The following is a 15,112-nucleotide window of genomic DNA, read 5'->3' as shown; positions in this document are numbered from 1 at the left end:
TCGAAGTATCTGGCTACTCTTTTCCCATTTGGTCCCTTGTAGGCTGCTGTTCTGAGCACTGTGTTTTCTGGATAAGGGTAGTACAATACAGCGGGGGGTCAAGCGGTGTCTGGCCCTCCAAAGCTGCAGGTGAAAAGGAGGCCATTTATGGCGCCAAAGGCTGTCATTTCCGGCATCGTTTTCACAGGTCCCTATATTCTATATGTGATCTTACCTTAACATAGAGCTGTATTACAGCAATATTGCAAAATGGCGACATGATGTTTGAGTGGCAATAGAGGTGACAAGAATTAAAAAAATGCAGAAAATTAAAAGCAATAGGAAAACTGAGGGGCAAGATAGGTTACAAAAGAAACTTGCAAAGGTACTCTCTCTGCCTGTAAGGCCATTGGGTACCTCGGGAGGCCCCGTTTATTTCCAGATCTGCTTGGCGATCCCCACTCCCCGGACATGAGCGGGTAGGGCCGCGTGCCCATCGGTAGGTTGCATTAGTTAGTGCTTGTGTACTCCGTACTCCGTAAGCTATAACACCTACAGTTGGAAATAATATTTTACTTTCGATACCTGAGAATACACATCTAGATCTACCTACTACAGTGACGCAGTAAAAGTGTTGACACCCCTTAATTATTCAAATTCTGCGGGTCAAAAATTAGATTTTTCAACTCACGTATACCCGGGTCTTCGGACTTGGCTCGCCGCCCTGTAGGGGTTCGGGTCCCCATGCAAATCCGACAGAGGTCACCAAGCCCCAATGGAATAAACAGATGAAATCGCTGGTTTTCAATAGATCCAGGTTTATGTACAAAATATCGCTCAAAGGCCACTTCCGACTCCTTATGGATAATCCATCGCACCTAATGTACGACTTTATCGAATTATGTTGAAGCATATGATTACTTCCGGTTTTATACTACATACGCTACATCTCTATCAACCGCTTAAAGATGTGCCTTTTCAGTTACTAAAACATGATTATAAATCTCATAATAATGATGTGGTATTCTGGGGTGGTGGTGTAAAGCAGAAGACCGGTTTCCTTGCCGGGATCCACGAGTACGCACGAAGGCCCTTACAACGCGCACTATATGGCATGGATTTCGAGAATAAGGTATCTGGCCCATTAATGCCGAGAAATGTCATAGAAGGAGCGTATTTACCGATGATGACCTTTATAAAATGCCAGAATCTATAATTCATGATATCACTACCCGAACTACACCACCACCATCGAGTTCTTTACCAAATCCACTACCAGGAGCCGTACAAACACTACGAGAAGCAAGCAAAAAGGTCACAAAGGATATGCGAAACGATGTTTCGATTGCATTCAAAATCTAGAAAGCCCTATGTCAAATTTTGACTGGCGGTCTTAAGATATTTTGTGCAGCCTTATACTCTATTGCGGTTTCTATATGAATACTACCTAGGTAAAAGCTAGTATATATACTCTAAAGTAGCTTGAACCTAAGGAGTACCTCATAATATACCTAACTACCATCAATAAAATAGCTAGTAATAGCTATAAATACCTATAAGAGTAGAGAGATTGTGAGATAGTGGATTTTTGCGATCTATTTAGTTTTAGGTAGAGTCCTACATATCTGTCATCCATACTATACATTGCTATACACATTGATTTTTAAGTCTATATGGTATATACTATATGTACGCCCAAGGGTATAGACTTCGCATTTCTTTGAATCAAAGAAGCGCAGCGAAGGACGAATCGGCAACCTGCGATTCCTTCCAGCCAACACACTTCCAGCAACTCAACAAACCTTTGGGATCATATTTGTGCTTAACACTCAATAATTTCTCATAGTTATCACCCCACCACGCCTCGATCCAATCAATCGTGAACGGGTTGGCCTCGTTGCTGTACGCACCACCGCCAGGGGTAATGCCCTCAATGATGGCCGTCATACTCTGGATGGACTGGATCTTCTGTATCCGGGTGGAAATGGTAGCGTTCCACTCCCAGGAGGCACCGGATCCCAACTCCCAGATAGCCTCACGCCAGGCGGGAGAAGCACTGGTTGATCCTTCAGTGTAGTTGTACAACACTGGTCCGACGACGGGGATGTAAGGCGTCTGGCCCATTGATTGGATGGTCGCGAAGAATGTCATGAGGTTCGTGCGGCCCTCGACGGTCTCGAAGGTGGAGCGGGGGATCAGTCGGCTTCCGGGGAAGCGAGTGACGCCGACAGCGACGGAGCTGGTCTTGACGTATTTCTCGTAAAAGGGGTACCAAGAAGTGAACTCTTCGATCGTGGCGGAGCCGCCGTTTGCTTTGGCGTAGGTGATGACACTTGCCAGAGAGACCTCGGCTTCCTTGACGGAGAGGAAAGGAGAGACGTTGACGAGGGTGTTACCAGTGATGTGGCCACCCCATCCTTCCTCTCCCCATTTAAGAGTGTTGTTGACGACAATCTCCATGAATGGAAGCATGTTAGTGGAGTTGGTGGGAAACTTGATGTTGGCAGCGACAAAGCGGATAGCAGGCTCGACACGGTGAGTGCTTTCGAGAACCACGCCAAAGGTTCCACCGCCACCACCACGGAGGGCCCAGAAGAGGTCGTGGTTCTGGAACTCGTTGGCGGTGCGGTAGACACCGTCTGGAGTAACGATTTTAAACTCGAGGACGCGGTCAACGCCGAGACCGTACACCGGGCTCAAGATGGAATGGCCGCCATTTTGTATCCAGCCGCCTGAGACACCGACGGTGGGTGAGTAGCCACCAAGTATGGTTACGTTGTTTTGCTGTGCAAATTCGTAGGCCTCATCGAAGTTGACTCCGGCACCGACGGTGATAGCTTGATATCTGCGGGCGGTTTTTTTGGAACCGTGGGGGGCAAAGTCCGCACTGTAGTGCATAGATCGCAGGTTTCGCGTCCAAAGGGACAGCGTGTCACGGCCACTGCTGCGGGTAAGGTAATCATGGCCACTATTTTTGATGACGACCTTCTTGCCGGAGCACTTGGAGAACCTGAAAGCTTCAATCACGTCCTTTTTGTTCTTCACTTCAAGATAGTGAGAGGGTAGATTGCCCTGACGACAGGTGGCATTGACGAACGCCAGGGAATCCATGGGATTGCTGCTGTCGAGGAGACACTGATCGCTAGGATCGGATGCCCACATCTCATCCTGGTTGTTCATGTAGCCATTAGGAGAATTTGTTCGCAGCCATGGATCCGAGTAGTTCGCCTGGATAGCAGCGCAGGCAGCATTGTCGCGAGCTACCGGGTTCCCATTGTAGTTGGAGAAACAGGGCAAGGAGAAAGGGGTTAAAATCTGGACGCGCCCTCCAACTGTTGCATTGAGGGCATCCAAAGTGCAGTGCTTTGCAACAGTAGAGCTTATTAAGGCCAATAGGACCAGGCCGGATAATTTGGACATTCTTGGCGATTGCAGAATGAGGGATGAAAATCACGACAAAAAGTATAACGAAGGCAGAAAGATGAACCAAAAGAAGTGAGACACACTAAGATTGATTGAGAAGCACTAGAAAAGGTACAATATACGAGGTACAACTAAGAATAGGCCAATTTAGGTGAAGGATCACCTTTACGAGCCAATGATCTATATCATTGGTTAATAATTATATTACTGGCCGCATCCTACAAACTTTGAATCTCGATGATCGAGAAGAAATTAGTAATTTCACTAATTCCACTCATTAAGTTTGCATAAGTCCACTTAAAATTTCCTGGATAGTCCAATGAGTAAAGACAGAGTTTGAGTGGTGACCTCAACCTAATTTCCCCTGTTTAGCCTCTTTCAATACAACCCAGGGTCTTGAAGAATATGTTTTCCATTTTTCCATTTTTCCATCCCCCCCCAATATGGCTAACATGGAACACAAAGTGAATACATATTGGAAAAATGTCCTCACTATTGTGCCGATTGTAGGGGCTGGGGTGGCTACTATGATCTACCTGTTACGTCTCTACTGCAGGCGGATGAAAGCGGTGGGGCTTCAGCTGGAAGATTACCTAATGGGAGTCGGTCTGATCATCTCCTTCGCTGTGACGGCTTTTGTAGTAGATAGTGAGTATTCCTTTGTTTTTATACTAACAATGCTAACAACGCTCACTATCAAAAGCCGCCTTCAATGGTGTCGGTCTCCCCATCGCATCGCTCCCCAAACATGAACGGCAGCGTGTTCAATTCGTATGTTATAGATGCATAACTTTGATAGCATGGGAGCATCTAACAGTATCTCGCAGGGATCATGGATGATACAAAAATTCTGGGCCCCGTCAATGGCATTTGTCAAGATCTCGATTGTCATCTTTATCAAACGACTGTTCGGCTCGATCCGGGCATACGTCGTTATTTCCTACTGTCTGGTCGGATTTATCGCCACATGGGCTCTCGCTGCCCTGTTGACCAATATCTTCCAATGCACACCGGTGCAATACTACTACAACAAAAATTTGAAAGGACACTGCATGTCGGGACAGGTTCAATTCTTCCAGACTATGGGCTCGATCGCATTGATTGAAGATATTATCATCCTCTGTCTGCCAATTCCTGTATTTTGGAAGTTACAGATCAACACTCGGCAGAAAATAGCGTTAATCCTGGTGTTTTCTCTGGGTGGACTGTACGTGACCCCTCCATAACATGATATATCGCTTCCTTCTAACGACAACTCGTAGTGTCTGCATCTTCAGCCTGATGCGCCTGATTGAATTCCGCGAATTTCAACTCACCGACCTTGCGGGTTCGTGCCTATCCCTAACTCATACAATGACTCCCAACTAACACCATCTAGCCTCAAGTGCTAAAGAGTCCATCTGGACTTGCCTCGAACTCGACGTGGCCATCATTTGTGGCTGTCTGCCGTTCCTTAACCCACTCGTGCAAGGTGTCCGCAGCAAAGTCAGAAGTGAAGCCTCAAAGTATCATTCTCAACCTTCTACCGGATCCAACTTGCATTTACGCACGTTGCGGGGAAACAAAGGCGAGTTTCGAACGCTCAATAGTGATTGTGGAGCGTCAACGCACTCAGATAGCCACAATGCCATGACTACGGCAAGCCAAAAGAGCTCCGATATGGAGAATAATACCCAAGTTGTGGACGGGCGGTCCAACAATATCATGGCTTCATAATTGTTAAATACACAATCAATTTCATTAATACTTATTCCAACTCCCCCAATATATTGATTCCTAGATTGATAATCTAGCAACGAAGCTCGCTGTGGTCGTTGCTGATGCATTTGTCTTCAACCCCAACGTGTTAGTCTTTTCCGGAGAGTAGCTTAGCCATTCCCAAGAATTGATTTACTCAGGCCAAGAGTAGTAGCAACATATTTGTGATCATCCTCGGAGTTACGGCACTGACAGGACAACCCCGCGATTCCTTGAAGGGTGCAGTTGATGCAAGAGTCGGAATAACTCCCACTGCTTTTGTTACTCTTTGTTCTTCGACCCCAATAATATCCTTTATTAGAGGTCCGACTTCCCTTTTTCCACACTATAGGTATGTTAGCATGGTTTAAGTCCGAGTGTTTAAGATGGAAGTTAAATTCAGAGGAGTTCCAATGCTTTGATACAAGTTGATATAGCCAACACTGGATTAGTCTACTAGAAGTGAATCCTTCCTATTTAATCTTCACACCCCACACTAGGTCCACACGCTTGCTTGCATATTCTACTCCTTGTCCACGATGTAAAACAACCTGTCTCCCCTCGGAAATTGATGCTCCTGGCTAGGAAGTTTAAGGGCCTTGATATACGATTGATCAGTGATGCGAGCACATCACGAGCGGGTTACCACACTATCTCATTCGAGTACTTTGAGATGTCTCTTACTTCAGGGATCTCTTACTTCAGATATTTTTCAATTTAGTATCTTGTTCTAGTATTTTATCCTTCACAACCCACTCTTAAGCCCACATAGCCTTGAACTTGGTATCAAACTCGTTGTGCAGTTCTTTGAAGGCCTTGGCAACCAAGAACATAGATCTGTGAGAGTTGTCCACTGGCTTCTCTTGTGTAGTTTTAGAGGTGACGGCCGTATCTTTGGCAGCACTGATGGCTTCATCCTCGCTCTCATCATCCTCGTCATCCATCTCATCCTCCCAGCTATCCATCACAACCTTCTTCACTCGGGGGCGAGAAGTGGGGAGAGAAGCAGCAGGAATTGGCTGCTTGTTGTCTAGCTTCACATCCAACTTTCCAGCATTTTCAGCCTCAATCTGATCAACGGCCTTATCGTCCACGAGATTCTCATAATCGTCACCTCCGCCAGTAACATCAAGCATGTCCGCACCGATATTGCCTCCAGGCTTGAGGAAGCCCTCAATACTGGTCTTGATGGTGGCCAAAGTCATTGAGAAGTCGTTCAGCACAAACCAGATGTCTCCGCGGCGGATGCGGTTGGCAGTCTCCAACTGAGAAACATTTCCGTGCTTGAAGAAGTCATACAGGTAAGCATTGAGAGGGACCGCGTTCTCGTTGGGGTCAGCAGCCACATATGGAATGACGGAATCCTCGATCCAAACACCACTGCGAACCATCTGACTAAGTTCAAAGATGGTATTGCATTGGTCTCCGTTTCCTGAAAGGGCGAAGAATGGGGACACGATCGATGGGGAGATGTGGTCGAATTGTGAGAAACCGAGCTTCTCCGACGTACTTTCTCCGCCGCACTTGATCCCACTGAATGGTAGCAAACAGTCTGGTTCCTTGATATGCTGCTTGGCAAAAGTGGAGACGTAGCCAGTGTAGATGTCAAGGACCTGCTTATTTTGAGCACGTAGGGCTGAGGCTGCCCTTCTCGGTAAAGGTGGAAGAGCCACGATCGAGGAAGGCTTCCTTTCTGCGTTTTGGAACCATTCCAAAGTGGACGCTCGCAGGGGAATACGCCCGAAAAGGTGGGCCATGACCAGCATCAGAGTATGAACAGTCCTTTTAGGCTTCGTCTCGATGTCCTGACAGAGATCTTGGAGGTATCCCGAATTCAGTAGGGCATGGAAAGCAAAACTGGAATTCTCTGTATAGTACAGATGAGAGATACAGCCCGCAAAATTCAAAGCCATACCTGTGCCGCTGAGAAGATTGTTTCGTCGGAGGTATTCGATAGAGAATCGGAGGTGGTGGAGCACGGTTTGCTTCATCTCAGGGCCACCGAGGTGCATGCGAGAACTTGAGAGTATCGAGTTGATTGATTTCACGGCAGATGGAGCTTGCTTTGAGCCATGTAGCAAGATGAACAGCCGTAGAACCAAACTGGTTGTTATGGGGAAATGTCCACTGAGACTTGGGAGTCTCGAGCTCATCAGGCGTTGCACCTTGGATGGTGGAACCTGCTGGAAAACAACATTTCCCAGGACGTCAAATCCACGGCGACCTGCTCTTCCGGCGGCTTGTCGGAAGTTCAAGGCTGTCAAGAAAATGGAATCGCCCGAAAAAACGACAGTCTTACAAGGCATGTTGATACCCAAGGCCAAAGTACCAGTTGCAATCACGACACGCAAAAAGCCCTTCCTGAAGAGGATTTCACAAACTTGGCGGTACTTGCGGTTCATACCAGCATGATGGACACCGATTCCTCGCTCTAGGGCATCTATCAACCATTGAGGCACCGAGCGCCACTGCAGCTGCTTGGAATACACAAGGAACTCGGAGGCGGGGACTTTCTTGAAGTCAGCCAAATGGAATCCATCCACAGGCCTCTTCGGGTCAAAGAGATCAAGCCAACCGAAATCAGTGGATGCTGATTCCTTGGCTTGCTCTGCCTTGGAGGTTGGCTCTTCGTCGGCGTTTCCACTTGTTTTCTTCTTGGTAGCCCTTTCAAGCTTCTTCTTTGCTGACAGCTTAGATGTCTTCCATACTTCCCATTTGGCAATCTTGGATTTCCATACCGGACTCTCTTCTTTCCATTTTGTCTCGGCATTTTGTAGTTGTGTCAAGAGCTCTTGGCATATATCTTCACACCTACCGCGGTCGTAATTGAAGAATAGCGCGGGGAGAGCATTCTGAGCGTGTAGCGAGGAGATCAAAGGGAGGGTTGTGTCGACCAGGTTACCGCTTAGGGTGTCAGATAGGCCATTCATCCGAGACACCTGTTTCGACAAGTCCTTTTCTTTTTCGACGACGAACCCTGTTGGGTGGTCAAGATTGCGCAAGAGTTTCTCAAATGGAGATTCTTGGTCTTTCATCCACTGCCCTAACAACATTTTCAGCTGTCTCTGCCATTCTATGACGTGCACTTTTTGAATGACAATATTCGAGAAAAAGACGGTCGGATCCAGAGATGGATCAACAGGGAACTGCTTTGTTTGAAGGTCCTTCATTGCTTTCCACAAAGTGAAACAGTCACGTGGCTCAAAGTCAAGATCATCTGGTATCGATCTGGTGCGGTCCAGCAAGCTGGTGACAGGATGCACGAACGTCATATCATCTGATCCATCGAGGCCCAAACGGGCCAAGCTAGGAGTACTGGCGAACCCTTTGAACGCGAAGTCACCATGAGGCTGGTACACGTACTTTCGCAAATCCGAATAACGGTGCTGATGCTGGATCATCTTAAGCTCGAATCCATTAGTTCTCTGGGCAAAATCTAGCCAGTTGTAGAATTCCTGGGGGTTTCCGACGGTAGCTGAGAGGGCGATGATTGGGCATGGGGACATTAGAAGCAGCTGTTCCCAAACGACACCATCCTCGGCCTGGCCGATACAATGAATCTCATCGAAGATGATACGCCTCAAGCGGGGAGTCCATGCACTAGCGTTCGAGGGGTTAAGCAGCATGATCTGAAGAATCTGGGGAACCGTGATGAGAATTTGGCATCCCTGTGGGTTATTGATGCGGTAGTCTCTTGTGTGAATGGCCCAAACTGATTTTCCACTGGTTTTAGCGGGGAATGATTTGGAAAATCGGGCTTGCACCTCAGCTGCGATCTGATTGACAAGAGCCTTTGTGGGAGCAACATAAACAAGAATTCCATCGTTATCTTCTTTCAAGATCTGTCTCATTGCATAGAAGCTGACGAATGTTAGCATGATCATGATTCTGATTCAGGACATATTGTGACTTACGAGATGAATGTTTTTCCTGCACTCGTCGGGGCCACGATGAATGCGCTCTTCTTTGCATCGATCTGATCCAACACTTCACGCTGCCAGCGATCGGGCGCAAAATCAGGTGTCCGGGAGTCGGGCAATGAGTCTATGCTGCGCTCCATGAAGGGCCCGCCGTGTAGAAGCTGGAATTCAACTGAGCTCATCTCGATACTCATGCTAGGTGCCGCTTTAGGGATCTTGAACGACGGGAAAGATAATTTCTGTTCACTGTCGGCATGAAGCTGAGCAGCCGGCAAACCAAGTATTTGACAGGCAGTCGAAACATATGCAACAATATCGGATGAGATGCCTTGCTTGATTTTCACGAGGCAAGTGACGATTTCCCAAATGCGTGTCACGACCAAAATGTGCTTTTTGCTCTGCACACTTGTGTGTTCAACGAAAAGAAGTCGTAGCAATGTGTCGATCATACAAGTCAGGATTTCAGGTTCCAGAACCTGTCGACTGTCTTTGGGCAGACTAATCAAGTATCCGTTGAGCCTTGTAAAACGAGACACAAGATCACCAATGAGAGCAAATTCGTCATTATACATATTTTTCCACTTCTGTCTCTGTTTTTGAGTGACTTCCATTGCTTTTTGGTGAACGAAAGCTGCGGCCATCTCTTTGGTGGATGGTTTGCCAGATTTGGAATTAGATTTCTTGTCTGATTTCGAGGCTGTCGAGTGGGTTCCAACCTCTCTGTTTGCCGAAGGGTTTTGGTGGGACTTCTGGCGTGAACCGCTGGAAGATTCAACGACAATCGGCTCTGGCTGTGATCCTGAGAGACTTGCAGCATAATCTCTCATCTCGGCCATAAAACGCTGGTTCCGTTTGTGGTTTCGCTCAACCTCTTGGGGCGTTAAGATAACTTTCTTTTGATCAAGGGGCCTAGAGCTATGCCAGTGACTATCTTCTTTGAATTCCTTGAAAACTTGTGAATCATTCTTCGCGTCCGCAGATTCATCAATTGCGAGATGAACAGGCTTCAGAAGCTTATCGAAGACTGCATTGCTGAATGGAAGCACCTTTTCAAAGCCATGAGGCTTGGAGATACTTCTGTGAGTGGTAACCTCAGAAGCAGCTCCCGCTCCCCCAATCGCTTCACATTGCAGCGTTGTGTCGCAAATGCGGTCCACCAGACACGCAAGAGTGTTGAAAGCGGATTGTGTGGTCGATGAGATTACTGTTTGGATGCCTAGGTTCTCGACTATCCGCTGGACTTCGAAAAACAATGTTCCATCCACGACATCAGACAAATCGCAAGGTAGGTTGTGGTCCCTCATTGATTTCTCCCAAATCTTTGAGCTCAGCAAAGCCTGTGCGGTTTTCACGAATTCATTGAAGAATTTGAGGTTTTTGGGTGCAGTTGTTTGGATTGATCGATCCGACAGTTGGGTGTTTTGCAAAAGTACAATGTGCAAAAGCATAGACTGTGCTCCAATCTTGTTTTCGAGGTTGTCCGCCACGCCGCCCAGAAGCATGGAGCTGAGCGTAGCAACCACAAGACATTGGCGTTGCGACAGCTCGGGCTTCTCAAGAAGCACCTGTTCAAGCAACTTATCTGTTTGTGCTTGGTTTGACGATTCGTTGAAGTCGTGTTCCAGTGCATCCTCCGCTTGGTCTTGGCTGTCTTCAATCTCTAATTGGGATAGGGAATTCCACAATTGATTGGGACCGTCTGTTTCGGGGCCAGTCGATAAGGGATTCGTTTTAATGGAGCTTTCAATCACCATTGCCATGACCTGCATATATTGTGAGTACAGAGACTAGTCACCGGCGGTTGAAAAATCCTACCTTTGTGTCACGGAACTCAAGACTGTTCAGGAGTGCAAGGTTGTATCCGTGGACAACAAACCAGTAGATCATTGCGCGGAGCTTGAATCTTGAGATCTCGCCTCGCTTGTCGACAAAAGAACCTTTCTGGTCATCATCTTCGAGGTCGCTGGTGTCAGAATCACTTTCAGAATCGCTGTTGTCTAGATCGCTAGCAGCATCATCATTGTTCTGCTCGGTAAAAGCGCCGTCATGACACATAAACAAATACGCCCCCGAGCTTATCAAATGAGCTTTGAACTCATCGGACTGGAAGCTGTCAAACCTCAGAGCCTGGAAGAATCGCGATGGATGAACGCGAACAGAGATAAGATGCTGTATGATTGCCTCACGGGCAAGAAGATACCTTGCGTGGAGGTCTCTGTGGACTCCTTTCGGAATGCATAATGAGGCATTCTCGTCGAAAAAGACAACCTCGAAGAAACATTTACGCTGTTGAAGCTTTTGCAACAACTTCTCGACAAGGTAAGTGGCATGCAAGACCTGGAAGCCCGGGTTGAAATCAAGTTTCTCGTTGGAAAAGCATTCAAGTAGAAGCGAATCTCCTTCGATTATGAAAAGCTCGTCACCAACAAAGTCACCGACGAGGTCAACGACTCTAGAGTCTAGGTTATTGTACCTTTGTTTAATAATTAGTAAAAATGAGCTGGCTCCAAGAACTGCAAAGCCAGTGCTCACCAATCTAGCACAACATGGCGATCCATTATCTTCTCAATATTTGCGGCAGTTCGTCTAAATAGCTAAATACAGACTGTTAGGATCAAGACTGGAGGATCGACATTTCGAGGCACGAACATGATGAACCAGATAAGCTAAACTAGGAGAGCAAAGAGAAAAATGTGTGGGACAAGGGAGGAGAAGAGGGTAAAATATAAGTTTGGGATGACCTTCAGGGAAAATATGAAAATATGAAATGCAAACCGTCAAAAGGAGGGGCATCAAACAGGATCCATGGGGATTGTACTGGTCATTTCAAGATCCAACAAACAGCTTACCTAGGATGTTATGCAGTGTGACGGAACTTTGACTCATTTCCTACTTCTTTTCGCGGCGTAAAGACAGTATCTAGAATAGTTGGGCTTTTGATATATTTGGGTTTACAATCGTGAAAGGATTTCGGGCAGAAAAGTCAACGACCGCCTTATCCAGTATACGATGTACAGCAGTATACAACATCCATGATAGATCAAATCGGAGCTGACATCCGAGATTGGTGAAATACCTGAAGCATGTGGCAAGTATATGCAAAGTTTATGTATACTCCTGTGGTTTTTTATTTTTATTTTTGTTTTTGTTTTTGTTTTTTTAATTTTTGTTCCATTTTTTTCCCACACTATTTCCGCCTTCAAAATTGTTGCCAACACTACTATGACAGAATTTATACTTCAATTCTATATCGACCTTCCAATGAGAAGTCTATATCTATAGATCTAAAGTAAATCTCTCATTTATTGATTATCCAGAAAGAGTGTGGTCTAGAAAATAAAATGTCTATCTAGGATGGTCGTGGTTTGATGCGGGAAAATCCTGGTTTCTGTTATAGATAGACGATTGTTTTTTGTAAATATTTTTTGAGGCTTGGTGAGCAGGTGGTTAGTTAATTCTCTGCTAGATATAAAAGCCAATAGGAGGAAAGTCCCAAGTGGTTGCTATGCACTTTTGGGAACGACATCTGATTCGAGAGTAAATAAAAGTATGTTGGGAGACGTTTTGGTATCTATGTAGAATGACGATGGTCAAGCCTTGGGTTTTTTATTGGACTCTCGAAGGTATCGAACCACAACCAGATGGATAAAACATCGCTAGCGACCCTAATAGCTTGTTTGCTAGGTCGATAAGACAAATGCCATGTCAATAGTGTTAAAGTCATGCTACTATACTAGAGCTAAAAATATTTCACGGGCTAAGACAAGTTGTTGATGCACAAGGGATACTATCTGATGGTGGATGTACTTATTGTAAAAATAACGCCGGCGATGCCAGTATCATTTGAACGTTTTGGCCAGATATACTCCTATTTTTCACTCAAACTGGACTTTTGTGCAAATGTCTTGCCAGTTGAGAATACCGCCTACCAAGCAGTGTGTCCTCCATCAATGAGCAGAGTGCTTCCCGTCATAAAACTGCTCGCATCAGAAAGGCAAAAAAGCGCCGTACCGCGGAACTCCTCAGGCATTGCCAGGCGACCAAGCATGTTCTCCGCTTCCCAAGTAGCCCTGGCAGCGGGATTTTGCCTGAATACCTCGTCCACCATTGGGGTAATGATGTGGCCGGGGCACAGGCTGTTGACACGAATGCCGTGACGACCCCATTCCATGGCGAGAGAGCGGCCTAGCTGGATAACTGCCGCCTTAGATGAGTTGTACACGGGTGAGGTCATGCCCTTGTTGGCAATAAGGCCGCTCATACTAGCTACTAGTAAGATCGACCCCTTCTGTTGGTATTTGAACATCTGGCGTGCGGCTGCTGTGGCTGAGTTGAACACACCATGATAATTGATCGACATCACATCGTCCAAAGCCTGCTGGGAGTGCTCCAGTGCACTTTGGAGGTGGTTGATTCCGGCTGCGGCGATCATACCGTCCAATCGCTTTCCCTGGGCTGCAATGGCTGCGAACGCGTTGTGAACTTCGGTGTTGTTGCGTACGTCGATACGGATGTACTCCAAGCTGCTACCGTAGTCATCCTCGGCCCTTTTCTTGGCAACGAGGAAGTCTGGGTGTGGGGATTCGAGACGGTCCAGACAGTACACTAGTTATATGATATTGGGTTAGTATTTGTCTTTTTAGGGAATCGGAGGGGAAGTCAGGGTGTGAATACCTTTTGCTCCTGCCTCAATCAATGCTTCGGCCATTGATAGTCCTAGTCCTCGTCCACCGCCGGTAATGGCATATACTCGGCCCTCAAGATCAAACTCGCTGAAACGGTGATTGTTGCGCAAAAGCTCTTTTGCTGGCATCTTTGATTGTATATGGTCCGGGCTGTGAGTTAAACTGTGGATATCTTGAGGGTTGAACGAGCTACTGAAGCTCGAGTATAAGTGGGTTGATGAGGGAAAGAGAGAACGAGGAGTAGTGACGGCAACTCCAGCTAGCCGTGTACGAGCGGGAGCCAGTACTCGGGGAATAAAAGACATAGTGAATAAAGACATTGGGAGTATATAGAGTGGGAAGTATTTGGGAGAAGGAGATAGTATAAATGACGATAGCCGTGAAAGAAAAAAAAACAATAAGTACTGATGAAATCAAAAAAAATCACGATATTCCATCCACGGCATCAGGGTAATAGATTTATATGCCCAGAGAGCTGTGACGGTACTTCCTTGAGGAGCCTACCGAGAATAAGAAGATCCCCGGGGCCTGCATAAATATTGACAGAGAAAAATCACATCCCAGTTACGCGTGACCTGGTGGATAGCTGCTTTCACTATGACTCGAATGGAGCCAACCACCTTGATTGACCGAGAGCATCCTCAGTAAGGCCCAAGCTTGTCACCTAATCTGGAAAGGGGGCTGCACCCACATCTAGTGATATCGTGACCTTTGGGCTGAAGACGGTAAGACTTGGATGGCTTCGATGCAATGGCCCAACCGGCGGAAGTATGCACGATTGTCTGTCATGATTGATTGTCCGTGAGTGTGATTGGCTTAAAATCTAGTTCTTTTTTCCATGTCAATTCCCGATATCGTTCTGGGTCGAGGGTAGCTAGATAATTTAGGGGAATATCAAAAGATCCCGCGAAGCTGAAGCTCCCCGTGCAGTTGCGGAATGCCGGCCTTCCCCCCAATATGACACTCGGCATTAACGGCAAGTTTTCTATTTTCTTGCTTAACATTACTCCATGAAGAGTTTGGGATATTCAGAGGCTCCAAGTTCCACAGAAACTTGGGGGCAGTGACTCGTCTTCTCCTTTCTCGGCGTGCCGGGCCCCTTGGACCCCGAAGGCCCTCCGAGTTCCACCTTAAATCCACCCGAACCCCATGGGCGCGCAGGTTGTCCAGTCCCAAGGTCTAGTTTTTATTTCATTTTATTTTTAGGGTGGGCAGAATGGAACACATAAGCTTAATGAAATCTCATACATTCAAGTCCGGGATTTCCTAATCCGGTAACCCTTTCTCGCATCACACCGACTTCCCCGGGCCCCCAAAGGCTCTATAGAATACTTCACCCTGGATAAAGTTTTTGTCTCTTTATTTTGC

General features: G+C 46.6%; 4 protein-coding genes across 4 annotated transcripts; 1 reads left to right on the top strand and 3 right to left on the bottom strand.

Annotated features, from left to right (window-relative positions):
* Positions 1-1,704: 1,704 nt before the first annotated feature.
* On the bottom strand, positions 1,705-3,399 carry PEX2_032670 (putative isoamyl alcohol oxidase; the record flags this gene model as incomplete). Its single annotated transcript, XM_016740542.1, has 1 exon — positions 1,705-3,399. One exon carries the CDS (start codon positions 3,397-3,399, stop codon positions 1,705-1,707), a length of 1,695 nt encoding a protein of 564 aa, XP_016601194.1.
* Positions 3,400-3,845: 446 nt separating this feature from the next.
* Positions 3,846-5,118, top strand: PEX2_032660 (uncharacterized protein; the record flags this gene model as incomplete). Its single annotated transcript, XM_016740541.1, has 5 exons — positions 3,846-4,050; positions 4,106-4,173; positions 4,230-4,609; positions 4,665-4,729; positions 4,781-5,118. The coding sequence occupies 5 exons, from the start codon at positions 3,846-3,848 to the stop codon at positions 5,116-5,118; spliced, it is 1,056 nt and encodes a 351-aa protein (XP_016601193.1).
* A 779-nt stretch (positions 5,119-5,897) lies between these two features.
* On the bottom strand, positions 5,898-11,617 carry PEX2_032650 (putative DEAD/DEAH box helicase; the record flags this gene model as incomplete). The annotated part of the gene is made up of 4 exons (XM_016740540.1): positions 5,898-9,000; positions 9,054-10,822; positions 10,875-11,510; positions 11,594-11,617. 4 exons carry the CDS (start codon positions 11,615-11,617, stop codon positions 5,898-5,900), a joined length of 5,532 nt encoding a protein of 1,843 aa, XP_016601192.1.
* A 1,367-nt stretch (positions 11,618-12,984) lies between these two features.
* PEX2_032640 (putative short chain dehydrogenase/oxidoreductase) lies at positions 12,985-13,872 on the bottom strand (the record flags this gene model as incomplete). Its single annotated transcript, XM_016740539.1, has 2 exons — positions 12,985-13,664; positions 13,734-13,872. The coding sequence occupies 2 exons, from the start codon at positions 13,870-13,872 to the stop codon at positions 12,985-12,987; spliced, it is 819 nt and encodes a 272-aa protein (XP_016601191.1).
* Between the last annotated feature and the right edge of the window lie 1,240 nt (positions 13,873-15,112).

This window comes from Penicillium expansum (genome assembly GCF_000769745.1).
Source record: "Penicillium expansum strain MD-8 chromosome Unknown contig102, whole genome shotgun sequence".
Taxonomy (NCBI): Eukaryota; Fungi; Ascomycota; class Eurotiomycetes; order Eurotiales; family Aspergillaceae; genus Penicillium; species Penicillium expansum.
Note: the sequence above shows the minus strand (reverse complement) of the source record. Positions and strands in the feature narration are given on the sequence as shown.